At 54.5% G+C, this 27,103-nt stretch overlaps 3 protein-coding genes across 3 annotated transcripts; 2 read left to right on the top strand and 1 right to left on the bottom strand.

The window, feature by feature from the left end:
• Positions 1 to 306: 306 nt before the first annotated feature.
• Positions 307 to 1,353, top strand: LOC142076237 (olfactory receptor 14C36-like). Its single transcript, XM_075138615.1, has one exon. It carries the CDS (start codon positions 307 to 309, stop codon positions 1,351 to 1,353), a length of 1,047 nt encoding a protein of 348 aa, XP_074994716.1.
• A 6,380-nt stretch (positions 1,354 to 7,733) lies between these two features.
• Positions 7,734 to 8,705, bottom strand: LOC142076183 (olfactory receptor 14J1-like). The gene has a single exon (XM_075138562.1). It carries the CDS (start codon positions 8,703 to 8,705, stop codon positions 7,734 to 7,736), a length of 972 nt encoding a protein of 323 aa, XP_074994663.1.
• Positions 8,706 to 22,931: 14,226 nt separating this feature from the next.
• On the top strand, positions 22,932 to 23,867 carry LOC142076184 (olfactory receptor 14J1-like). The gene has a single exon (XM_075138563.1). It carries the CDS (start codon positions 22,932 to 22,934, stop codon positions 23,865 to 23,867), a length of 936 nt encoding a protein of 311 aa, XP_074994664.1.
• Positions 23,868 to 27,103: the final 3,236 nt, after the last annotated feature.

Raw genomic sequence — 27,103 nt, forward strand, 5'->3', positions numbered from 1 at the left:
GGGGAGCTGTAAAAAAATACAGAACTCTCAAATTGCCTTTACCATGCCGGTTTCTTAGCACTGGGAGTGCAGATGCTGACAGGCCCTTCTGTGTTAGGAGCAGTTTCATTTGACAAAGTCAAACACTTTTCCCATGAATCCATTGCTGCAAAGCAGGGCTGATTTATCAAGAGCCCATGGGCAGAGGCCCTGATCTTCATGACACGCTTGGCCAGCACCAACAAGGGTTCCAGCCACAGACCTGAAGGAAGGTCTCCTAGAAAAAGAAAAGGGTCTCTGTGTGTGAGAGGGCGAGGGTCTATGGGAATGGCTTTGATATTACTCAGAGTAGTCTCCCGTAACTTGTCACTACCTTTTTCTCCTACGACAGTGCCCAATGCCCAGAGGAAGAAAATGTCCAACGGCAGCTCCATCACCCACTTCCTCCTCCTGGCCTTCGCAGACACACGGGAGCTGCAGCTCTTGCACTTCTGGCTCTTCCTGGGCATCTACCTGGCTGCCCTCCTGGGCAACGGCCTCATCATCACCGCCATAGCCTGCGACCACCGCCTGCACACCCCCATGTACTTCTTCCTCCTCAACCTCTCCCTCCTCGACCTGGGCTCCATCTCCACCACTCTTCCCAAAGCCATGGCCAATTCCCTCTGGGACACCAGGGACATCTCCTACGCAGGATGTGCTGCACAGCTCTTTTTCTTTCTCTTTTTTATCTCAGCAGAATTGTACCTTCTCACTGTCATGGCCTACGACCGCTACGTTGCCATCTGCAAACCCCTGCACTACGGGACCCTGCTGGGCAGCAGAGCTTGTGTCCACATGGCAGCAGCTGCCTGGGCCAGTGGGTTTCTCTATGCTCTCCTGCACACGGCCAATACATTGTCACTACCCCTCTGCCACGGCAATGCTGTGGACCAGTTCTTCTGTGAAATCCCCCAGATCCTCAAGCTCTCCTGCTCACACTCCTACCTCAGGGAGGTTGGGCTTCTCGTGGTTAGTGCCTGTTTAGGATTTGGGTGTTTTGTTTTCATTGTGGTGTCCTACGTGGAGATCTTCAGGGCCGTGCTGAGGATCCCCTCTGAGCAGGGACGGCACAAAGCCTTTTCCACGTGCCTCCCTCACCTGGCCATGGTCTCCCTCTTTGTCAGCACTGGCATGTCTGCCTACCTGAAGCCCCCCTCCATCTCGTCCCCATCCCTGGATCTAGTGGTGGCAGTGCTGTACTCAGTGGTGCCTCCAGCAGTGAACCCCCTCGTCTACAGCATGAGAAAACAGAAGCTCAAGGATGGTATTAGGAAAGTGAGGTCAGGGATGTTTCTCAACAGTGATAAACTTCCTATCTCTCTCCACAAATGACTCCTATGGTTTCCCATTGCAGACCTGTACTTTCTTTATCATAATGGTTAATATTATTTCCCTTGTTATTTCTGGTTATTATGTTCCTACATAAATTTCTGTATTCATCTCACTTCTCCAGAGGAATGAACCTGCTCTGTCTCACATTGAAACTCTATAAAAGTGTCTCTACCACTGGGTCAGAGTTGACTCTCTCATAGCATCTCTGTTATGAAATGGCATCTCCCCAGTGCAGTTCCTCAAGATTGGGCTGTCCTTCCTGAGCTGATGTCAACAACAGGACCAAGGAATTTCACTCCAAGAGGACCTGTTGCTCCTTGGATTTCAGAAAGAAAAGCTCATGGTCATGTTGGTAGCTGTTAGAGACCAAGGGTTGCGTTTCTGACCTACCCGTTGGTGTGTGGTTACAGTGGAGATGGTGAATTGTCACTGTGGTACATACCCAGGGCTGTCCCACATGGGACAGGGCAGAGGACATCCTCCAGGAGAGGAGCGTGGAGTTGCCTGGGGAGCCTGGGGGATCTCCAGAGACAGCATGTGCCTGGGGTGGGCACTGACTGGAGCCCCACAAAACAAGAGATTGCGCAAGGTGGCATCACTCAAACAGAAAGTGCTAAATCCATGTATCTGCAAGGAACTCAAGTTGGACACACCCGACCATCCACAGATCAGCTCCAACAGGGAACAGCACCTTTGCAGCCACCACACCAACAACAGCACACACACAGCTGGAAAGACAACTGGCCCCATCCCCTTCCCCCTCTCAGGCTGATCTGGTGTGAAGGTCATGAGTGGTCCATGCATCCCCTGCAGCATTCACCCATGGGCACTCCGCCCCCACCCCAGTCTCCCTCCCGTGTGGGCCTGGGCTTTGGGTCTGCCCAGATCCCCTGTCCAGACTTGGGGATGTTACCCACTTTTCAGCCCCGACCCTGGCTCTCTCCAGAGCCTGTCACCCTCCTCCTTGCCAGCCCCACTTGGACTTGGCCGGCAAAGCATCTGCAGAAGTTCACCCCCCAACACATACACAATAGCATCGTCACACAGCAAATAGCCAGGAGCAGAGTTTAATAAGAAGGCAGGACAGACCATGGTGATCAGGCACAGGGTTTGGACAGACCAGCAGTGACCAGTCCCCTGGCAATGTGCAGCTGTCCTCTTGCGTCCCCCTCCTCTCCCTGTCCATGGGCTTCATCCTCCCAGTCCACCTGGATCCTTCCCTCTCTCTGCCACAGTCCCCTCCCCAATTAACAACCGTCACCATTTACTTTTTCTCACATCTCTTCAACCACCCGTGGGATCCAGCTGGGGCACACAGAGCTGCCTGTACATCTGGTCCCTTCTCGCACGGTTCTCCACCTCCCACAATTTCTTATGCCATATCCCATAGGTTCCCGTGTCGTATAGCGGTGGCTTCACCCCAGGGTAGGGCTCACCAGGGGCTACTCATCTGCCTGGAGCCTTCACATCTGGTGCTTTTGATGACCTCATGATGCCTGGCTGCTCCTGGCTAATCATATTTGCTGTAATGAGGTGACCTCACAAGCAACAGCCCAACCTCGTTGGCTTTACCCACCTCTACCCCTCTCCACTCCCTGAGTTGGCATCTGTGTTGCTTTGGAGTTTAAGATGTGCTTGATGACATCATAGTACCTGCCTGCCTGCTGCAATAGAAATGGTGTCACAATCCATCTCCCAGCCATCTGATCTTCACCTTCCTCTACCCCTCCCCTCTCCCTAGCTCTCGGCACCGCTGGGTGGGTTTTCTGATGCTCCAGGTGGCATCATGAGGCCTACCCAAGCACCTGGACAATTGGGTGGTTGCAGAAGTGACCTCCAAATCCACCTCCCAGCTATGATGCTTCTCCCTGCATCTTCTTTTCCTGCAACACAAGTAACCTCCCAGCCAACCTCCCAGCCGATTCCCCTTTGCTGGCCTCTCATCTCCACTCCCCAGCGCTGTCATTTCTGCTGTACAGGCAGAAACGGGCTCCCCTCAGGGACTGCAGAGCCCGGGTGAGACATCTCGAGTGGTGGGAGGGCAGCCGTGGATGGCAACGGCTCCTCAGAAAAGCAGGCAGGAGGATGAGGAGGTGGAGGTGAGCTCTGTGCAAAGGGGAGGCTGGCATGCACAGAGCCTTGCTTGGGAGGACCCAGAAGGGCTTCTCTTAAAGGGTTGTCAGCACAAGGAAGGCAGCTAAGGGAAACGTGGTCCTAGCGGGCAGGGGACATAGCGACAAAGAGTATAAATACAGCAATTCCTCAGAACAGAGTTTCTCCATTCTGAATGTTGGTAGGAAATGTATTTTGTTGAGTAACTGTGCCCACCTACACATTTTTCTATACACTTACTTACACAGAGATTTTTATATATGCTTGCATAGGAAGACAAGTAACACAGATTTGATGAGATTAGTGCAATTTGGCCACTAACAAGGAAAGCTCAGTCATCTCAGAAACAGCCTATGATTTGCCCCATCACCTTTCCAGGGACTGAAACGATGCTGAGCAGCCTGTGACAGAATGCCCAGCACAGGCTGAGCAGCCTGTGACCCAATCCTTCTTCTTGCTCTTCTTGAAGGTGGGTTTGATTTCTGCCTTTTCTGAAGGAACATCCCTGACCACTCTGGCCTTTCCAAGATGCTTGAGAGAGGTCCCACGATGACACTGGCAAGCTCCACCAGCACCTCTCTGCCCCTTCCCACACCAAAAGCCTTCTCAGCATCCCACACTTCCCGAGGAGTGCCTGGGACACAGCACACCTGCCCAGGTCCTCTGGGCCTGTTCGGAAGAGAACCAGAAGAGATTTCTTCTGGCCAGGCCCATGACCTCAATGACTTCTTTGTGCAATTCACAGGGTGGCACCTCTGATGCACTCACAGGATGCCCACGGTAACAGGAAGAGGAGGACTGGGTCTAAAAAGCAGGTTATGAAAGCAAAACATGTGAGTGCCATGGTGTCACTGTGTGAGAGCTCCAGAAATCATAGAAGGAGTGCTCCAGTACGTTGGGGCCCACAGAACTGTATCTAGGACAACCATGAAGTGACTCCTGCAGAGGACAGAAATACCCTAGCAAAGGTTCAGCTGCCTTCTAAAGAAAGACCTTCCAGTTTGTAAGCCTTGCAGAGAGAAGCGGGTGGCACACAGCCCGGTACCAGTAGTAGGATGTGGCCACCAGCAGGAAACACTCAGTGCATGTCAAAGGTGCGAGAAATGGCACTAACGCCGCTGTGATCAGAGATGGTGCTGTCCCCAGTCACAAAGCTGGCTAGCAGCTGGGACAGGGTGGTGGAGCTGTAGCAGGAATCCAGGGGGGACAAATTCCCCAGGAAGAAGTCCATAGGGTTGATCGGATACTGGTTTGCCACCAGGAGCACAATGACGAGCGTGTTCACAACCCCAGTCATGGGGCAGGACATGAGAGAGACGAGGAAGAGATTTGTTGAAGGGTTGGGGACATTCCCCGTTTGCAGTAGGGGAAACTCCACCGGTGATGTCTGATTTTCCCATTGACGTTTCTCCATGGAAGGCTAAGGTCCTTCTTGTCCCCTCTGATCTCGATTTAGGACACCTATGAGGAAGAACATTTGTTTCTTTGTTACTTGCTTAAAGAAATCGTGAAGGAAGTTCAGAGCAGGGAAAGAGGGAGGTGTGTGTGCCTGTGAGTGTATTCATGTTTCCTAAATGGTCTCTGTGCTTTGTGAAAGGGTGAAATGCCTTATTCGGGAGGGCAATGCCACCCATGGAGCAGCACCCTTCTGACTGCAGAGGTGAGGGGCTCCTCACACCTGCCGCTTCCATGGTGTGCGATGAGAGGGACAGGCCAGAAAGGCAGGGGAGGGGGATGCAGCAGACAGGGGCAGTTGCAATGAGCCTGTCCAAAGGCAGGGAGATGAATGTAGCTGGGACGGTGGGGGTTGTTCCCGGAGAGGCACAAGGAAACGTCAGGGCTCGGTGAGGTGTCCACGCCTGAGCTGGCCTCACGCACTCCTCACACACACAGGGCTGTTCAGAGACAGGAGCCCTTCCCTTGCACACGCACAGGCAGAGCACTGCAGCACTCACAGTGTCCCCCCGGCCTCCTGCTGCCATTCCCAGCGGCTGGCAGGCACCTCAGCCCTGCGCTGTGCCGCCCTGCTCCGCACTCCTCTGAGATGCCCCACAGCACGAGGCGTGGACACAGGGACCTGTTCAAGGAAGCACATCCCGGGGCTGCATTCAGGTGGTTTCCCAGGGGACGTCACTCTCAACGTGAAGTCCCCTCAAGACGCTGTCTGTCCCACAGACCTCCATGGCACCCCCAGGGGTAGATGATGGCATTTGGGCTCACTCGGATTCGTATTACAACACGCACACGATGTGCATGCTTGCATCTCGTCTGTACAGTGCAAAGGTGGACTTCTGACCTCGTCATTCGGTGCCCCTCCATGGAGGGACAACCAACCTCTCTGAGCTGGGGTGAGAGGTCAGTGCTGGAAGTGGAGGTTGTTACTGGCTGGTCGGTGACAATTGCCCTGGGGCAGCTTCCGCGGGGTGCCCAGCGCACACGGGCACAGCCCCTGCTCTGCTGGTCCTTTATGTCTCTGCCAGGAGCCTGGCTGTGCAAGGACACTGTGGTGTCCCCCCGCCCTGCACCCTCACACACTTTCCAGGTTCAACTGGTGGTTCCCTCCCTGGGACTCTTTCCAGCCCAGCCCAGCTCTCCCCCAGCTCTCCCCACCTCCCCGCTCTCACTCCAGCCCAGCCCAGCGGAGAAGCCCGCTCTGGGCAGGCCCTGCAGAAGGAAATGGAGGAAAGGGCGGGCAGTGACAGTGTCTCTCTGGCGGGCATGCTCAGGATGTCCTGACGCCAGGCAGCCCGCAGCCCCTGGGCCAGGCCCGCTCCCAGCACAGCACAGAGTCCTGGCCCTGGGGCTCCCCAGGCAGCTCCTGCTGCCCCAGTGACAGGACAGCCTGCCCCAAGCTGGCACCTGCAGCAAAGGCTTTCTCTTTCTGTGCCTCCCTGCTCTTCTCCCGGGACATCCCGTCTCCCCACAGAGCCTTTCCCCAGGGGAACACGTCTGCGCTGGCCTGGCCGGCCATTCCTGCACCCTCTCCCCAGGCTCCTCACAGCCCCCGAGCTGGGGGTGCTGCTCTGCAGAGCACGTGGGCTCTGGTGCCCAGGGCCACGGGGGGACTCTGTTGGGCTCTGCTGGTCAAGCTGGGAGCAGACCCAGCTGATGGTGGTCACAGCCGCTGACCGCCTCCCACACAAGCTCTTATGTGGCCATGGAGGGTGCCCAGAGGTATCCTGCCTTATTCCAATGCTCTGAGATGTGTTTGGGTGCCACACTGGATCCAGCCTATGAAAGTGCACTGAGGGTAAAACGAATCACTCGCCAGACTCCTTCTCCTGTGCCTGCTGTGGCCCCTGGGGCGGCAGAGCTCTCGTTTGCTGCTTCACACCCAAATTTAGGATATTATCTCTGGTGGCACCACGATGGACAGGCTCGTCTTCAGTGGCCTCCAGTCACTGCTGACTCCTGACACACGCTGTCCCTGCAGATCCCCGTGCTCTCCTGGCAGCTCCCAAGTCCCTCCAGAAAAACATTCACCTGCCATCAGCCCTGTCACATGCTGTGGAGCCCCAGGAAGGTTAATTGGAGACCATTCGTCATCTGCATGGGCACTGGCCACCAACAAGCCAAACCTGAACCAACCCTAAGTCCCTAGAAGGCCATACTGGGACCCTCACCTCATCACACTGAGCCCATGGAGATACAAGCAAAGCAAGGAGTCTCTTCAGAGTCTATTCCTTGGGCAGGTTCTTGAAAGAAACCTTGGATGAAGACCTGAGCCTTCAGGCACTGTACCAGGGAGATCCCCTTTCATGGCTGAACTGCTGTTCTGGAGGCCAGCTCTGTCACAGAAGTGCCCATTGCCTGTCCCTGCCTGCGGTCACAGGACTGCCACACCACAGGGATGTGACCAAGCTGCCAGAGCACTCAGGCCTTACACCAACACAAGGGCTCAGGAGGAGAGTGTGGAAATGGAAAAAGAGCAGCTCCAGAAAGACCAGGCACTGGTGCTCCCTGGCAGTGCTGCTGTGCCGGGACTCTTTTCCCCTCCACCTCTGCACACAGGAACTGCCCTGCAGCTCCAGAGAAGGTCTCAGGGGAAGGATCTCAGAGAAACAAGTGGCCACAGGGTCCTTAATTTTGTTTAAATGCACAGAGAGCACGGTTCCTCGTTTACACAGTCTGTAACAGGTAGACAGTGAATGAGAAGTGGGATGAATAATAACATTTCATTGTGCACAACATTATCACAAGAAAAGCAAAGAACCCCCACCCCACTCCACCACCAAAAACTTTCGAAGGCAGGCTGGGGCTGTCATGAGTTACATTATCAATGCTATGCAGAAGAATGCGTAGCATTTTATTGCTTCTGAAAAACATCCTGTCATCATTTTCCTCAGGGCATCCTTGAGCTCCTGGTTCCTCATGCTGTAGATGAGGGGGTTCACTGCTGGAGGCACCACTGAGTACAACAATGACACCACCAGATCCAGGGATGGGGAGGAGATGGAGGGGGGCTTCAGGTAGGCAAACATGCCAGTGCTGATAAAGAGGGAGACCACAGCCAGGTGAGGGAGGCACGTGGAAAAGGCTTTGTGCCGTCCCTGCTCAGAGGGGATCCTCAGCACGGCCCTGAAGATCTCCACATAGGACACCACAATGAAAACAAAACACCCAAATGCTAAACAGACACTAACCACGAGAAGCCCAGCCTCCCTGAGGTAGGAGTGTGAGCAGGAGAGCTTGAGGATCTGGGGGATTTCACAGAAGAACTGGTCCACAGCATTGCCGTGGCAGAGGGGTAGTGACAATGTATTGGCCGTGTGCAGGAGAGCATTGAGAAACCCACTGGCCCAGGCAGCTGCTGCCAGGTGGACACAAGCTCTGCTGCCCAGGAGGGTCCCGTAATGCAGGGGGTTGCAGATGGCAACGTAGCGGTCGTAGGCCATGACAGTGAGAAGACACACTTCTGCTGAGATAAAAAAGACAAAGAAAAAGAGCTGTGCAGCACATCCTGCGTAGGAGATGTCCCTGGTGTCCCAGAGGGAATTGGCCATGGCTTTGGGAAGAGTGGTGGAGATGGAGCCCAGGTCGAGGAGGGAGAGGTTGAGGAGGAAGAAGTACATGGGGGTGTGCAGGCGGTGGTCGCAGGCTATGGCGGTGATGATGAGGCCGTTGCCCAGGAGGGCAGCCAGGTAGATGCCCAGGAAGAGCCAGAAGTGCAAGAGCTGCAGCTCCCGCGTGTCTGCGAAGGCCAGGAGGAGGAAGTGGGTGATGGAGCTGCCGTTGGACATTTGGGCCCTCTGGGCATGGGGACCTGTTGGAGGAGGAAATCACAAGAAGTTAGGGGAGACTTCTCTGAGCAAAATCCAAGCCATTTCCCACAGCCCCTGCCCCTGCTGCACACCCCCTTTGCATTTTCCAGGAATCCTTCCTCAGCTGCGGGGCTGGAGCTCTGGTGGGTGCTGGCTGAATGTGGCGTGAGGAGCAGGGCCTCTGCCCGCTGGCTGCCGAGGAGTCAGCCCTGCTCTGCAGCAGTGGGTTCATGGGAAGGGTGGGGGCAGGGGCCAGTGCTGGCGTTTGACTTGGTCAGATGGAACCGCTCCTAACGCAGAAGGGCCTGTCAGCACCTGCACTCCCCGTGCTGAGGAGCTGAGGTGGCAGAAGGCACTTTGAGAGGCTTGGGGGTTTTGACAGCTCCCCCATCTCCCCTGGGGAGTGTTCTGGGATGTCAGGAACCCTCAGCATTTCTGTTGCACTCCAGGAGAACAGAGTGAGTCCTGCGAGGCAAGAGGATTGCCTGTGGCTCAGAGCGCAGTGAGGGGAGCTGGTCTGTCCCCCGGTCTTGTTCCCAGCTGCCTTGGGCTTGCACCTTCCTGAGATGGAGGGCGATCACATTCTTATGTTCTGTTATGCAGCCAGACACTGCTGAGAGCAGAGGGATCCAGTGCAGAGCACGAAATGTCCCACCCTTTCTCAAGGTCTCAGCACCCCACTTCTAGCCCAGGACACTCATGGCTCATTTCACCAACCCCACAGCATCTCCTCAGCCAGAGAGTCTCTGCGTTTCTCCGTGGGGCTTTCAGAGAACACAAGGGTGCTATGGGACAGCTTTGCATGCTGGCAGGCAGCTCACAGCTTGGAAGGACACCCCAAGGAGATAGCCAAGTGTCCGAATGTTGGCAGCTCAGGAAGAGACAATTGACTCACTCCCCAGCCCCACAGGCTGCGTTGCCCACAGCCCCTCGGGTTAGAGGAAAGCTGGGACACTTGTTCCCATCGACATGCCCGCAGGAATGGACGAACAAGATCAGGGTGTGACTCTGCAGCTGAAATTCCCATCCCCAGGCAGTCTGGCAGCAAGAACAAGATAACTTTAAAACAGGCACAGGGAGAAAGAAGGAAAAAGACAGTGAGGGTCTGGCTGAGCGAGGCAGGGGCCGAGGCAGCCGGGCACTCAGGACAGCGTTCCCCTCACCCAGCTGTGCAGCCACCTCCCAGGCAGTGATAATGCAGGACAGTTGCCCTCAGCCCCACTGCTGGTCAGCGGGAACTGGGGACGTGGCAGGAGGGATGCCCTTGGCCTCTTCTGCTGGTCTGCTGGACAGAGAGGTGACTCCCAGCCTAGACCCCATGGCCGGGAGGGCCGAGGGCTGTGCTGGGTGGCAGAGATGAAGGGGGTTGCTGAGGGAAGGCATCTGCACTGCAGGGGTGGCCAGGAGGTGCCCACATCTCCCCTGCAACAGGGCTTCCATTGGCAGGTCCTTCCTTTGCTGCCCATCTCTCCTGCCTGGAGCTGTCCCTGCCAGGAGCTCTTGCTCTGGCCCCACGGCTCTTCCCTGCCAGTGCTCACAGACCCCATCTCAGCCCCTGGGTGCCCAGCGCTGCCCTGCAGCCTCTCCGTGTGCGCAGGGGGTAAAGAGCAGGTCCCACAACCCCGATGAGACTGGAAAGGGGATGCTGGTGCTATCTGTAGCCCCCAGAGCTAGAAACTGAACACACAGACTCAGGAAAGCTCCTTCCAAAGAGTCATCCCTCCTTTGACCTTCCAATTGAAAAGTGCCCTTGGAAATGTCCCATTGCCCACCCAGCCAACCAAGAGGAGAAACCTCCAAAGACAGACACCTTCCCTTTCAGGGAACTCCATCTTGAAAAGTCCCCTCAGAAATGCCCAGGGCTGGGCTGGAGCTGTGAGCAGGGCTGACCCCGGCAGCACCCTCTGGACAGCAGAAGGACCCTGCCCTGCTGGGGCTCGCTCCTTCCACCCACAGCTTCTCCCCACAGCGCCGTGGGGAGCTCCCCGGGCAGGCTGAGTGCTGACCCTGGCAGGCGGCAGAGTCCCTGCCCCAGCACACAGCCCCTGGGGTGCAGGGACCCTGCTCGCAAGGACAGCCCTGGGCACCCCTGCCTGCACATCCCTGCAGTCCCCCCCAGCAGAAGGCAGCCCTCATGCCCTGTCCCTCTGACCGTGCAGCAGGGAAGCCCTGCTCTGCGCCATGTCCTCCTCCTCCACACCAGAGAAGGTGGGAGAGACCTCCTGAAATGTTCCACAGGCTGTGGCATGTGCCAGCTTTTGGAGACCTCTCCAGGCACTGCAGCTTCTTTGCCCTGCACCCGGAGACTTACCGTGTCAAGGGCTGTGAAGGTTTCTCCTCCCGTTCGTTCTCAGCATCCTCCCAGCCCAGACTGCCTCTAACCTCTCTCAGCCTCGCTCCTCTCCCCTCGGTGCCTGCAGGCAGTGCCCCCAGCCCTGCTCCGGGGCAGAGCTGTCTCTCTGCAGCGCTGCCCGCTTGCCATGAGCTCCCTCCATCCCAGGAGCCCAGCCCAGCTCAGCAGCAGAGGACCAGCCCAAGGCACCACTTGCTCTGCCCCCTCGGGGCTCCCTCAGGAATGTCCCTGGGGAACTGACTGTGGAACAAGCTGAAGTCATCACTGATGTTTCCTCCCTCCACTGGGCAGGGACACTTCTTTCCAGCAGGGGCATTTCACCTATCAGAGACAGAGTTAGGTCGAAGAATCACCTCTCCTTGTCCTACTATGAGACAGGACACCCAGCCAGGGAAAGGGAGGAATCTCCTGTACCTCCTCTGCCCATGCAAACCACAGGTGACATCTGAGGTGCCAGAGGTGGTCCAAGACACATGCAGGTCGCTGTAAGCTCGGATGGAGCAATTCAGAGGGACAGGACAGCGCCTGGGGTCATCATTTTGGAAGCCGGTGGGGCATTCCTTTGGCCAGCTGAAGTGACAGCAGATGCTGACATTTAGGACAATGAAACCTGGTCGTTATGTCCAGGGCAGCCTATAGAGGTATTCCTCTGCGCAGATGGGGTCATTGCCATTGGAGAGCTAAGTCTCGCTCTCTTCTCCATCAGCTGTGTTTACCACATCTCCATTGACAGTTATGGCAGGTTTCTCCTCGACACCCCCACAATGCCTAACCTACTTCAGGGCAGCTGCTCAATTTAAAGGTTACCTACATCCTGTGGTGCTACCTGAGATGCCAGGGCTCTCCAGCACAAGCGCGTGCAGCCAGCAGGGACAGCACAAGACCTGCAGGAACACCGTCCCCATTCAGAGCATGTAACCGACCCCAGCAGAACCAGACACGTTCAGTGCTTTCGTTCACGGAACTGCAGTGAAGCGAGTCCTGTACCATATCTACCCAGTAAAGGCAGTGCTTCTCTCAATCCTTTAGTCATCCCTTTGATGAGGCAACCAAGGAACAGACCAGTGATTTTCACAGTGTTCCTGTCCAGCCAAGGACACCTTTCAACAGCACCTTGTCCTTCCTGGAGATCAGCTTCACCTCCAGCACAGGCCCTCCGGGGCTGCAGAGACACCACAGGCAGCAAAGCCCTCTCCTGCCAGGGCTGCACAGTCCAGCCCTGCTTCTCTCTGCTCCTGAGGACAGCAGGGTTTGCTCTCCCTAGGGACACCTCATTTCTTCTTTACGTTGCCACCTGCCAGCCACCCCAGCATGCTCTGAAGCAAAGCTTCTGCTTGCGTGGGAGCTTGGGCACTTGGTACCAGCTTTCTTGGTTACACATCTGAGCTCGGCCCTGGTGCCGCGGCTGAGGTCCAGCACATCTCTGCTCTGACAGAAAGAACCTATAAGCAGGGAGAGGAAGGGGACAAAGTCTTATTTAACCAGCCTGAGGAAGTGTTGGGTCCAATGACCTCACGTCTTACTGGGGACGTTAAAGACCCTGTGCATTGAGTTTACATGGGAAGGTTTTGGTAGCGGTGAGGGTGGCTGCAGGGGGGCTTAGGTGAGAAGCGCTCAAGAGCTGACTCCATGTCGGATAAATCCAATTTCAGCTGGCTCTAAAATGGACCAGCCACTGCCCAAAGCTGAGCCAATAAGCGATTCTGGTGGCACCTCTGTGATAACACTGAAGAAAGGATAAAAACCAGAGTGCAGCAGCTGTAAGAGAGAGGAGTGAGAAACATGTGAGACACAGCCCTGCAGACACCAAGGTGAGTGAAGAAGGGGAGGGGCTGAGAGAGAAGCTTGGTGGGCACCGGGGGGCCAAAAGTCAACCCACCACCCCCGACATGCACAGGAGAGAACAGTGCAAATGCTCCGCTAGGTGTCTGGAGGTTCTTTGCATCAGCTTTTTAGCACAGCTGCCAGGTGGGCCAACAAATGTGATGCTCCCCTGGATCTGAAAACCTGTGTCATCCTTGTCAGCCTGGGCTCTAGCAGCAAAGAAATAGCGGAGTCTCAGCTCCCAAGGGGAGTGAGGAAGGAGAGCAGCAGAGTGCAGATGCCCGGTCTCCAAGTGGCAGACTTTGGCCCATTCTGGGATCTTTCGGTGGGCAGTGCCACTCCAGGGGAGCAGAATTCAGCGCAACTGCTTCTCAAGGGCAGCATCCTCTAAGCACAGCGAGTCTCCATGCCGATACTCCAGCAAACAAGCGGCCATCTCAGGACACCAGTTTGGCTAAACAGGCAATTTGTCGGGAATCTCCACAGAAAAAGGGAAGCAGAGAGGGTGTGGGTAGAGGACCTCACTTCAAAGGAGGAATTTAGAAATAGGGAGGGGTTTAGGAAAGCCAAAGCTCCCCTGGAGTTAATACTTGCCAGGGGGTCCAAGGACATCAAGATGAGCTGTTAGCACTGAAGTTACAGTCCAAGAATAAACAACAGTAGTGTGTGGCACCTCTGAATTTAGTAAGAGAGGGTGCAGATCTGTCTGAGGCACTCTTTGTCCTCTTTGTGGTCTTTGTGCCTTGAAGCAGGACTCTGGAGGAGAAAAACCAGCAGTGGCTGTGGATCAAGTCAGGGGTTACTGGAGCAAGCTCAGATGTTAACAGTCCATAGAACTGGCGGGGCTGCATCCAAGGGTGCTGAGAGCGCCAGCTGATGGCACAGCCAGGTCACTCTGTGTTGTCTTTGCAAGTTCATGGAGATCAGGGAAACTTCCCAACAACCTGGAAAAAGTATGCTGCGTGCATCTTTCCACAAGGCGCAGAGGACGAGCTGGGGACCAGAGGCTGTTCAGCCTCACTTTGATGAGGAGTGTGTCAGAGAGCATGTCTTTTGGATTCCATTTCTGTGAGTCCGAAAGAGAAGGTGACTGGATGAACCCAGGGCAGATCATGCCTGACCATCCTCATTGCTTTCTGAGATGGAAGGACTGCATTTCCTGGTACGGGAGGAGTGGTGGGTTTCATTTACCTGGAGTTCTTGAGGGCTTTCAACACCATTCCCCACCATATCCTTGTCTCCACGTTAGGACATTGCTGTTGGGATGGGTGGATTAGTAGATCAGTAAAAAACCAGGTGATGGCCATGCCCACTCAAATGTCCATTCAGTTCATTCAGTCCTCGACTAGGGCTCCAGGGGTTGTGATGGTCAATCAGGACAGGCAAGATGCTTGTGTTGGACTGTTGGGCGCTGAAACCAGATCAGGCTGGATCGCCACTGCGCTTGTCCCGTTCCTTAGGAGGTTCATCCCCCATTCTTTTGGGTGGCTTCTGCTGCAGTACAACTATGACATCATACAGCTACGGTATCATACCACTATGGCATACTACAACACAAATGATGGGTTATTTTCACCCCAGATTTTATCTCCTTGAGGTGCTGGGGGCATGAGAAGACAGAGGCCAGTGTCTCCCTGTGTCCCCTCCTCAGTTCCCTCACCTTATCTGGAGGTGTTGCACTCCTTAATCCATAATCTTCATGAGTCAAATTCACCTGTTCTCCACAGATGGCTACAGTACGGCTATATATCTTTGGTGATGCTTTCTAGACAGTCTTTAGCCCTCAAAAAGAGAAGCACACAATATCTGAACACTTTCCAAAAATCACGCTTGCTAGCAAAATTAACCTGAATTAAACCTGACCTATTAGGACAAAACTCAGCTGTGTATGGACTGACAGACCTGTGATGACCCCCTCTCATTTCATCCTTTTTTGCCACCCCTTGTTCAGGCTTTGGGAAGACAGGAAATTGATAAAGGTGAAGTTCTTGGGTGCCAGTGGTTGAATTCTCGCCCTCGGACTCAGCTGAATCCCTTTTCCTTGGGCAACACTGAAAGGCACAGGCTAAGATGTTTCAGTACGCGGGCAGATGCCTGGTCCTCTATCAAGACAGCAACGCGAGCAATTGCACAATGCTACAGGTAATGAAAGGGGGCACTTATTTCATGGATTTGCTGCCCAAGGTAGAAAACACCCCAGCAACCATCTCAGAAACACCAAAGGAGGGTACAACATAAGAAAAGCATGGCCAATGGGGAAAGGATTAACTGGTGTGGTAGGTAAACCCCAGCCAGCACCTCAGCCCCTGCCCCGTCCTTGCTCACTGCCCCCAACAGCAAGATCGGGGAGAGAATGAGAAGGGCAAAAGGGAAAAAACTCATTGGTTGAGAGAAAGACATTTTCACAAGTAAAGCAAAGCTGCACAGGCAGGCAAAGCAAATGAGGAATGAATTCACTCCTTCCCACTACTTGCAGGCAGATGTTCAGCCATTCCCAGGAAAGCAGGGCTTTATCATGCGTAACGGTTACTTGGGAAGACAAATGCCATAAACTCAAATATTCCCCCTTCCTCTTCCTTTCCCTGAGTTTTTTATTGCTGAGCATGACATCATATGGTACAGAATGACCCTTTGCTCAGCTGGGGTCAGCTCTCCTGCTTGTAGCCCCTCCCAATTTCTTCTGCACCCCCCAGCCTACTCGCTGGTGGAGCGGTGTGAGAAACAGAGAAAGCCTTGACGCTGTGTAAGCTCTGCTCACCAATAGCTACAACACCGCTGTGTTATCAACACTGGTTTGGTCCTAAATCCACAGCACAGCACCACACGGCTGCTATGGAGAAAATTAACTCCAGCCCAGCCAGAGCCAGGACAACAGGGGAGGCTCCTGTTTTGGGAGGGTGTGAGGGGAATAATAGTGAAGAACTGTAGAGTGGGGAAAAGGGAAGCAGGAAATGAAAGGCAAGGAAAAGGATGTCATCAGGGCTGTGTGGGGTTCCTGTGATGCAGCCCTGCACCCAATGTGAATTATTTCCACATCAGAGGGAACCCGAGTGATTTCCCTAATGTTGATGACATGAAGGGGAAGGAACGAAAGTTTCATTCAGCCTGGAAGTGACCTTGTAAGATGCCTACATTTTTACTCAAAGCAAGGTCACACCAGATTGCTCAGGGCTTTATCCCTGTGGGTCTTTGAAACTTCCAGGGATGGAGGCAGCACACACTCTCTGGAAAATGTCTTCCCATATCCGACTGTCCTCATGTGTCAAAAGTTTCTTCCTGTATCAAGCCTGACCCTCTCTTCTTCCCCAGGAACAAGGAGGCCCATTGCCTCTTGCCCTTGCGTCTTGCACTACAGTGTCTTCTTGGGAAGCGCACCGTAGGCAGTGCAAGGCTGTTACCTCCTCTCCCAAAAGCCCTCCATTCTCCAGTTGGAACAAGCGCAGCTCCCTCAGCCCCTCCTAACAGGGCAAGTGCTCTAGCCCTGACCATCTTGCTGGCCCTCCACTGAACTGGCTCCACTTGGCCAATGTCTCTCTGGCATTGTGGGGCACCAAAACCTGGTCAAGTGTTCTGGATGTGGTCTAACTTGTGCTGAGCAGAGGAAGAGAATCACTGCCTCTGGCTGTGCACTACCACTGACCTGCACTCAGCACTGCAAACCCTCGCATCTCACTGCCCCCAGAAAACGCCCTGAGACACCCATGAGGGAAGAATCCCCGTTCCTAGGGCACTGGGCTCAGGGCTTGGCCATCCTCCTTAAGGAAACACATCAAGGCCTTTCACGGCCACTCACACGTTCATTTTTCTACCTGTATCCAGGGCCTCTGAGTTCCTGCTTCACCAGCCCCCAGGGACAGTCACCTTGTCTGGTCGTTCCCTCCATGGTCTCTTCAGTGATGGCCCTCAGTGGGGCCCGCTAACACCCTCAGAAGCTTGGAGGCTTGGTGCTGACTTTTAGATCTCGAGAGCCTTGTTCAATCTGCTTTCAGTATCTGCAGTTCAGGAGCTTGGCACAAGAGGGCTCCTGAACATGCAAAATTCCCTAACAAGCCAAGTCTCTGGGCATAATTATCCTTAATTCCTCAATTTCTATGTGGTTAATCAGAGAGATTTCAGAAGGGTTGTCAAAGTAAAAAGATTTTCATAAAAAATCACAATAAGAAAGGATTTCTTCTTTTTCAACTTTTCTTCCTTTTTCTGCTTCCACATTAAGGGATATCAGCAGTCCCCAATTGATACTGGTCCTGAGCATCTCCTAATTGAGTATGGACATACAGGGAAGGCAAGGCCCTTTATGTCAGACACTCCATGGGAAGTGTTTGTCCCTACCCCAACCCCCACCATTTCTCCCATCAGCCACCTGAGATTTAGAGCAGCCTTGTTCAAATCAGACCTTTCTCCACTACAGTCTGTAGCTGCGTGTTTCAGCCCATTGGCACCAATTCCCACCTGCTTTACTTGGAGAACGACCTGCACACAGGCACAGAAAGGTGTTTCTTCATTGCCAACAAGCAGAACCAAAGTCAAGCACAGCTCATTAAAAACCCAAAAGACATTCCTCAGCTGTATATCAAGTCCATGTTACCTCCACCGAAGTCCACTTCCCACTGTGGATGACCATACACCAGTGGAAAACACATTATTGTCTCCAGCACACATCCCAAGACACCTCAAAGCACTCCCTGCCCCTGACTCTGCCCATATTTGCTCTTTGCACCCCGTCAGTCACACACTGGAGTCACAAACTCCCTCGAGCCACAGGGAGAAGCAAAGAGACAAAGTGAATGAAAAGCTTTGTCCTGAGCATGGAAATCGGCATAAATGTGAACCTGTAATGCTTACAGGAGCATCTTCAAGTAGACTCTGCAGCATCTAGACCCACTCAGTTTTCATTGCCTGCAGGTAAATTACATATGACTTCACTGCAGGTGAAGAGAGGGATGAGAGTGATCTCTAATGTTGGACACCTCGAGTGCAACTGCTGAGAGGTCCCTTTCTAGTCAAGAGAGAGAAATGAGGTGTCTCAACCCAGGTGCCTTGGCCTTCTCTGCCTGGCCACCAGCTCCTGCTTCAGAAAGGCTCCTGTAGGTCCTGGGTCACATTTCCCTGTCCCACGGAAGGGCTTCAGCTACCCCCATGTATCTTGGAGGCATTGGCCACCTCTGTGCTGGCAGCTGCATCAATCCCTGAAAGAAGATGTTAGGCAAAAGTTGAAACATGTACAGAGAAGAGGTCTGTGTAATGACTGTTGAGAAGTCTTCATTTTCAGAACTTTGAGGTTGGTCTATAAATTCTCCTGATTTTTGTCATAGGCCATGGCCATGGCCATGGACAAGCAAGACGACGACCCTTTCTCTCCCTCTATGGAAATACAGATTTCTACAGCCATTTCCAAAAATACATTTCCTCCCAAGGCTTTGAATGAAGAAATTATTCTGCAGAGCTGCAAGACATCCAGGGAGTCCCGAAGCTGTGTCACTTGGAGGGGCTCGTCCACCCCAGAAATGCAATCCAGAACAACCTCTGGGACATGTTATTCATCCAAAGCAAAGCTAACCAGCCTTTCCCTCCCCAGTTCATCCTCTGGGACTCTTTGAAACAGGCATGCAACTTTTGCTTTTGCCAGTCGTCAGGGAGTCCCCCCAGTCTTCATGACCTGTCAAAGATGATGGAGACTGGCCTCGCTCTGACATCATCTTGCTCTCTCAGCACCCTCGGATGCAGCCCCTCCATTCTCATGGTAACATCTGAGGTTATTTCAGGGTCACGACGGCCAAGGCTTACATCGACCTTCACATCCCTGACCAGCTCTGTACTGCTTGTGAGTCTCAAGTCCGGGTTTGGATTGCCCTTGTTGGCCCATCTGGCAGCTGTGCTGAGAAGTGGTTCCCCAGACATAAACCGCCTGGACTGTTTGCATCCTGCTGTGTTCTCCTTCCAGAAAATGCCAAGGCCATTACAATTCCCCATGAGACCCAGGCTTCTGCAGCCAGAGACTTCCTTGGGGTGCTTAGAAAAGACTAAGCCAACTTCCCCACCCTGACAGTGGGTTCCTCATCTCCCACCATGATGTCACCTTTACTGGCCCCTCCTCTGACATTCACCCAACTTGTCACTTCCCCAGTGATGAGCTCCATACATGCAGTGAATTTCTTCACTTTGAGGGAACCCCACTCCTGAGCCTTCCAGCCTGGCTCTCCTGAAAAGCCTCTACCCAGCCATTGCAGCACCCCAAGCTGTGTCACTTGTCCCACCACGCCATGGCACTTCCTCCATGCATGTCAAAAAGCAGAGGCTCCACTCGTCCTGGCTGTGCCCCTGGCTGAGGCCATCAGTGCACATTTGGGCTGTAGCACTGCAGGTGCAGCCCCAGGCCAAGCTCTCACTTGTCTTAGGCAAACCTGGGACCAAGTGTCCAAGCCCCCGTGTGTGCAAAGGCTTTGCTTCACAGCAGAGACATGCCGGGGTGGAGAGCAGGTGGAAACAGAAAGCTGAACCTGGGTGCCAAGAGAGTGAGCAAACCCTGCTGTCCCCAAGGGCAGAGAGGACCAGGGCTGGGAAGGGCAGCCCTGGCAAGACATGGCTTTGCTGTCGGTGGGGTCTCTGCTGTCCCCGAGGGCCTTTGGTGGAGGTGAAGCTGATCTCCAGGAATGACAAGGTGCTCCTGACAGGCCCACTGTGACAACTGTTGGTCTGGTCCTTGACTGTGTTCTCCAGGGGGTGAGGGAAGGTTGGTGGAGAGAAAAACCAGAAGTCTGAAGGTGTAGGCACACGCGTGGTGACCCTGGTGTGATGGGCTTCCTATCCATGGAGTGCCCTACCTCTACTGGAGAGAGAAGGGACGGACCTTGCCACGCTGCAGGGGTGGCAATCAGTTTCTGGCCCAAAGGCACTGGATCTGTCGCAATGCTGCCTGGGTGTCTGTCACACCCTCGCTCTGCATGGAGATGGCTTTCCTGTGTAGGACCATCGCTGTCCCTGCCAACTGCATGTCGCTGTGTGTGAGAGCCTTGGCACCTCACCTACCATTACAGGCCTGTAACTGGCCTTACATGGAATAACTGCCCTGAAGTGGATTGGGCAATGCGAGAATGTTCAGGACACCACCGCCATTAGAGTCAATGGAGATCTAGTCAACCTGGCGGATGGAAAAGACAGAGAGGAACTGAGCTCTCCCTGTGGTACATGACTCCATCAGATGAATCCCTGCGTAGGCTGCCCAGAACATAAAGAAGAGAGACAGGCTCCATCATCCTAAATGTGGGCATCTGATGCCATTTCCACTGGCCAGAGAGATTCACCTCCAGCCTCCAAGAAGATGCCCCCAGATGCTGCCCTGTCTCTCAGCATTGCTCCACTAGAGCTTGCAGCTAGCTCCAGGTATCTTGGACCACCTCTGGCACTCCAGATGTCCCCAGGTCTTTGCATGTGACCACGTCAGCCCTGGCCTCCATCTCCATTAATTAGCAGGGAGCTGAGAGAAGGAGCTGACATGCAGGTGTCTGCTGTGTGCACACCTGAGCTGAGGCCAGAGGAATCCCACCTCCTGTGGGCTTGTGCTGTGCGTGGGGGGCAGCTGAGCCCACTTCTAGCCCCAGGGCCACAACCATGGAATGGGGGCTGAATCCCTTCCCTCAGCAGTGCTAAATGAGGTCCTTCCCTGTTCCTGTCCGGGTGTCCTGTCTACAGAAGGGCCAAAGAAAAGGTGATTCCTGGACCTGACTCTTCTTCAGATGGGAGAAATGCCCCTGCTGGAAAGAAGTGTCTCTCCCAGCTGAGGGAGGGACCATGAGTGATGGCTTCAGGCTGTTCCCAGCAGGTTCCCTGGAGGCGCAGGGACACGTGGAGGGAGCCCCGAGGGGGCAGAGCAAGTGGTGCCTTGGGCTGGTCCTCTGCTGCTGAGCTGGGCTGGGCTCCTGGGATGGAGGGAGCTCCTGGCAAGCGGGCAGCGCTGCAGAGAGACAGCTCTGCCCCGGAGCAGGGCTGGGGGCACTGCCTGCAGGCACCGAGGGGAGAGGAGCGAGGCAGAGAGAGGTTAGAGGCAGCCTGGGCTGGTAGGATGCTGAGAATGAACGGGAGGAGAAACCTTCACAGCCCTTGACACAGTAAGTCTCCGGGTGCAGGGCAAAGAAGCTGCAGTGCCTGAAGAGATCTCCAAAAGCTGGCACATGCCACAGCCTATGGGACATTTCAGGAGGTCTCTCCCACCTTCTCTGGTGTGGAGGAGGAGGACATGGTGCAGAGCAGGGCTTCCCTGCTGCACGGTCAGAGGGACAGGGCATGAGGGCTGCCTTCTGCTGGGGGGGACTGCAGGGGTGCGCAGGCAGGGGTGCCCAGGGCTGTCCTTGCGAGCAGGGTCCCTGCACCCCAGGGGCTGTGTGCTGGGGCAGGGACTCTGCCGCCTGCCAGGGTCAGCACTCAGCCTGCCCGGGGAGCTCCCCATGGCGCTGTGGGGAGAAGCTGTGGGTGGAAGGAGCGAGCCCCAGCAGGGCCGGGTCCTTCTGCTGTCGAGAGGGTGCTGCCGGGGTCAGAGCTGCTCACATCTTCAGATCACTACAGGACTTTCCCAGAAGACTTTTGAAGAAGCACAGCAAGGCAGGGGCTACCTGAAAAGGAAGTGTCCTGTTCTTTCTATCTTCTACTCTGGGATTTCTGGGTGGGCAATGGGACATAGAAATTAATGTTTCATGTCAAGAGGAGGCACTGAATTTCCAAATCTGTTACTCTTGGAGGTGAATAAAGTAGGGAGTATGAGAAATCAACACACCGTGGCTTACAGACAGCATCAGTACAACTTCTCCAGCCTCATCAGGGTTGGTCTGATGATCCCATCAGAGCCTGCATGGACAGAGAAGACATTGCGCAGTGCCCTGCTGCTGGGATGGGTCTGCAGGGCAGAGCTGAGCACACAGCGGGTGGGATGGGGTCTGTGAGCACCGACAGGGAGGAGAGGTGGGGACAGGGAACCAGCTCTCGGCAGGGACAGCTCCAGGCAGCAGAGACCTGGGCAGGGGGTGGGAGGAAGCTGCAAACAAGCACCGGGGTAGGATCCGTTAAGGCAGCTCTCATTCGGTCCTTCACTGTGGATGTCTTCTGGGCATTGTCTGCTGGGCAGTGAGCTGACTCTCCCTTTAGGACATCCCATCTTCAGGACCCCTGACCCTCCGCTTTGCCTGTCCTGCTGGGCTTGCGAGCTGCCCTCCAGAAAGGCATAGCTCTCCTGTAGGATCCCAGGGAGGGCTGAGCTTTCCCTTGGAGGTCAGTACTCTCCGCTCAGGGTCCTTTGCTTCTCTTGTGAGGGACGATGTCCTTCTCCATCACAACTCCACCTCTGGGGTGGGAAAGAGAAGAGTGTGCAGATCTGCCCTCTGCAACAGTGCTCCCCTGCTTTCATCAGAGCCCAGTGGTTTGGTTTGGTTTCTTTTAATGAGTAATTTGTGTGTGAAGTCATCTTTGAGGCAGCACAAGGGAAAGAGCAGGGCAGCTGGGTAACAGACTGATGGACACTGCAGCTCACCTGACTGCACTAAGCCACAGAGAGCTGAGCCCTTTTGCCTGTCCTGTCTCAAGACTCTTCACATTTTCAGTCATAGAAATGAGCATTTCTACCCCTAAAAACAACACTCAGCAGATGTGATAGTGGAAAATAAAAAACAGAGACAAAATTCTTATAAGGACACGCTAAGCCTCTCTTCTGCAGCCCACGCTCTTGAGAGTCATGAGTGCAGATACTGATCTTTTCCATTAAGGGCGGATGACATCTGACATCCCTTGGGAACATTGGAGCTGTCACAAACCAGCTGCCAGGTACCCACTGCAGCAGAGAAAAGCTGGCTCCTTGGCCGTGGACAGAGGTCCTGCTCCTCACAGCACACTCAGTCAGCACAAACCAGAGAAGGAAATGCGTTTCAATTTTGGGGGGGGTGGATTTCTATGAAAAAAGGAGTGGCTTTGCTCGAAGAAGTCTGTCATACTTTTCCCTTGTCTATTCCAGTTTTGAACAGTACCCCTATGCCAAGAAACAGCAAATGTCCAACGGCAGCTCCATCACCCAGTTCCTCCTCCTGGAGTTCGCAGACACGCGGGAGCTGCAGCTCTTGCACTTCTGGCTCTTCCTGGGCATCTACCTGGCTGCCCTCCTGGGCAACGGCCTCATCATCACCGCCATAGCCTGCGACCAGCGCCTGCACACCCCCATGTACTTCTTCCTCCTCAACCTCTCCCTCCTCGACCTGGGCTCCATCTCCACCACTCTTCCCAAAGCCATGGCCAATTCCCTCTGGGACACCAGGGCCATCTCCTACGCAGGATGTGCTGCACAGGTCTTCTTCTTTCTCTTCTCGATTATAGGGGAGTATTTTCTTCTCACTGTCATGGCCTATGACCGCTACGTTGCCATCTGCCAACCCCTGCACTACGGGACCCTCCTGGGCAGCAGAGCTTGTGTCCACATGGCAGCAGCTGCCTGGGCCAGTGGGTATCTCTATGCTCTCCTGCACACGGCCAATACATTGTCACTACCCCTCTGCCACGGCAATGCTGTGGACCAGTTCTTCTGTGAAATCCCCCAGATCCTCAAGCTCTCCTGCTCACACTCCTACCTCAGGGAGGTTGGGCTTCTTTTGGTTAGTGCATGTTTACTATTTGGGTGTTTTGTTTTCATTGTGGTGTCCTACGTGGAGATCTTCAGGGCCGTGCTGAGGATCCCCTCTGAGCAGGGACGGCACAAAGCCTTTTCCACGTGCCTCCCTCACCTGGCCGTGGTCTCCCTCTTTCTCAGCACTGGCATGTTTGCATACCTGAAGCCCCCCTCCATCTCCTCCTCATTTTCAGACTTAGTGATGGCAGTGCTGTATGCAGTGGTGCCTCCAGCAGTGAACCCCCTCATCTACAGCATGAGGAACCAGGAGCTCAAGGATGCCCTAAGGAAACTGGCCCAGTGGACGCTGTTTCACCGACAATAACCTGCCTCCCCTTCTCTGCACATTCCCCAGAGTTTATCTTAGGCCACGAGTCTGATTCTTTCTCTTGTGATAATCCTGCTTATATAGAATTTTCTGGGTTCATACTACTTGTCTTGTGGCTTGATCCTGTTGTGTCTGACTCTTGCCCAACACTGTGTCAGATGTGACATGCCCAATAGCAGCTCTTCAATAAAAGAGGATCTCCCAGGTGCAGTGCCCGAAGGCTGGGCTCTTCCTCCAAAGTTGCTTCCAAGAATATTTCCAAGGAATTGGTCTTTTGAAAAATCTGTTCCCCTTGTGGTCAATGTTTTGGGAGTTAAGCTCATGGTACCACTGGGTTCCACTGGACCAAATGGTCTGGATTTAAGAGCTCTCCTCTTGGTGTCCAATGGCAGGAGAGATGGTCCATGACCTCCCATTATCTTATCATGTTCCTTTATGGATGACAAGACTGATGGCACATACCAGAGTCTCTGGAAATGACTTTGGAGGGGTGAGGAGAGGAGAGGATGGGGACTCACCCCGTGCCCTGGGGTTGCAATGAATGGAGACTCAGAAGGTGAAACACCCTCCAAGGTGAAGTCCCCCAAAAGTAAAGCACCAAATCGACGTATCCCTGGACAAGGACTCTGCAGTGCCATGGGAGTGAGTGGGGACCCAGCAGGCAGAAGGAGGGGAGACTGGAGAGATGCGGGAGGTGCCGGAGGAGGCCCAGGGCCAGGACTGTCGTGCTGTCGTGGGGAGTGGGGCTGGTGGGAGCAGAGGAGGGGGCAAATTCAGTCAGGGTTGGGCATCACCTGCAATATGAATTCAGGAGAGCCAGCAAGTGAGTAGCCTCCATTTCCTCGTGGCCTTGGGGCCAGCAGCATCCCTGGGGCTGATGGGGAGGCTGAGCTCCCTGTGTGCCCCCCAGCAGCTGCTGTGCCCCTCAGAGGGACTGGGGCCGTGGGGTGAGTGCCCAGAGCTCTGCAGCACCCTGCGGTGGGCACTGCCGTGGGACCAGCCCAGGCTGGGCTGCTCTGCTGGGCTGGGCTGGGGAGAGGGCAGGGGTGGTGGGGAGAGCTGGGGAGGGGCTGGGCTGGCCTGGGAAGTGCCTGGGAGAGGAAAGCAGCAGTGTAGAGCTCAGCTGTGTGAGTGTGCAGGGTGGGGGCACACAGCAGGGTGCTCACAGTGCAGAGTCAGGCGTCATGGAGAAGGAAGCAAGGCACCAAAGGTGCAGAAGAGAGAGGCCCAGTCTGCGCCATGTTCCCTGGACAACCCGGGGAAGCTGTCCTGGGAAAACCATCCCAGACGAGTCCCACACACCGGCCATTTCCACCTCTGGTTGTACCCCTTTGCTGCTTGGAGGGACCTTTGCTGCTTGGTCACCTCTGTCCTCCTCTGGGGCTCACTGATACCCAACTCCACCGCCAGTATTAATAAAAAGGGAACCAGTTTCCTGCTGACACTTCTTACACACAAGTCCCAGAGCTCTTGCCACAGCTGGTCTCTCAGCCAAGCTCCCTCTCAGACAGCCTCAGCTCGATCAGGTGCTCATGGCCTTGTCTCAACAAACATTGAAAATCTCCATTGATTGAGATCCCACCAACTGGCCTGGGTCCTTGCCCCAGTGGTTGGCTCTGAGGGATTTCTCAGAAAATCCCAGCTCTCTCAGCCTCTCCTTGGCCAAAATGTGCTCCAGGCCCCAACCATCCTTCTGGCTTCTGCAGGACTCGCTCCAGTCTGTCAGGGTCTTTCTTGTCCTGGGGAGCCCCAAACTGCACACAGCGGTCCTGTGGTGGGTTAGCATTGGCCAGCAGCCAGACACCCACCCAGCTGCTCACTCACTCACACCCCTGGTTCAACAGGACAAAGGGAGAAAATAAACCAGAAATGTCATGGGTGAAGATAGAATCAAGGAGATCAGTTACCAATTACTGTCACGGGCAAAGACATGTTGACTTGTCGAGGATCAATTTAATTTACTGCCAATTACAAAAGATCGGGATTGTGAGAATCAATGACAAAAATATTAAAGGCCATTCTCCTCAGACTTTCTCCTTGCTCAAATGTCTCCATTGCTCCCAATTCATCTACCCACCCACTCACCAAGAGGAGCAGGGGGGATGGTGAAGAGGGGGTTAACAGTCAGTAAAGAATATCGCTTCGTCTCCTTCCTCCTCACACTTTTCCCCTGCTCCACCTTGGGTCCTCTCCTCCATGGATCCCACCATATTTACAATCAAGGCCATGTGTTGTTCATTTCTTTCTGTCTCTCTTTTCTCCTTTATACTCCCAGACTCACGGAAATGTTGAGATTGGAGAGGACCTCTGGAGATCATCGAGTTCAACCCCCCAGCTGAGGCAGGGTCAGCTAGAGCAGGTTGCTCAGCACCTTGTCCAGGTGGGTTTTGAATATCTCCATGGATGGAGACTCCACAACCTCTCTGGGCAACCTGTTTCCAGTGATTGACCACCCTCACAGTCAAAAAGTGTTTTCTTGGGTTCAGGTGGTACTTTATAACATTAATAAGACCCTTCCAAACCTTTTCTTCTGCAGACTCAACAGTCCCACATCTCCCAGCCTTTCCTCCTGTGAAAGATGCTCCAGTCCCTTCAACCAGCTTTGTGGCCCTTGGCTGGACTTGCTTTAGCAGGTCAACCACTGTCTTGCACTGGGCAGCCCAGCACTGGACACAGCACTGCAGATGGGGCCTCACCAGTGCTGAGGAGAGGGGAAGGGTCACCTCCCTCCACCTGCCAGCAATGCTTCTCCTAATGCAGCCCAGGGGGCTGTTGGCCTTTGCCGTGGGGGTGCACTGCTGGCTCCTGCTCAGCTGCTTCTCCTCTGGGACCCCAAGGTCCTTCTCTGCAGAGCTGCTGTCTAGCTGGTTGGCCCCCAGCATGATGTCCAGAGGGTGGCTGGATGACAGGCTGTCCTCCCCCAGGGACATTCTCAGCAGCACCTTGTCCTTCGTGGAGATCAGCCCCACCTCTGGCACAGGCCCCACGGTGCTGCAGAGTCACCTGGGACAGCAAACCCCTCTCCTGACGGGGCTGCACAGCCCTCGCCTCTTTCTCTCTGGCCTTGGGCACTGCAGCTTTTGCTCTCGGGGTGGCAACCTCATCCACCATTCTGTTGCCACCTGCCACCCACTCCAGCATGCCTCTGCTGGGAAGCAAAGCCTTTCCACACACGGGGTCCCATCTCTGGGGACCAGGTTTGCATGGGACAAGTCTGCCCTTGGCCCTGGTGC

Source organism: Calonectris borealis, unplaced genomic scaffold (assembly GCF_964195595.1).
Source record: "Calonectris borealis unplaced genomic scaffold, bCalBor7.hap1.2 HAP1_SCAFFOLD_35, whole genome shotgun sequence".
NCBI classification, from domain to species: Eukaryota; Metazoa; Chordata; class Aves; order Procellariiformes; family Procellariidae; genus Calonectris; species Calonectris borealis.

Coding starts and splice junctions, on each gene's coding strand:
- LOC142076237 (XM_075138615.1), top strand. CDS start 307: ATGGCTTTGATATTACTCAGAGTAGTCTCCCGTAACTTGTCACTACCT.
- LOC142076183 (XM_075138562.1), bottom strand. CDS start 8,705: ATGTCCAACGGCAGCTCCATCACCCACTTCCTCCTCCTGGCCTTCGCA.
- LOC142076184 (XM_075138563.1), top strand. CDS start 22,932: ATGTCCAACGGCAGCTCCATCACCCAGTTCCTCCTCCTGGAGTTCGCA.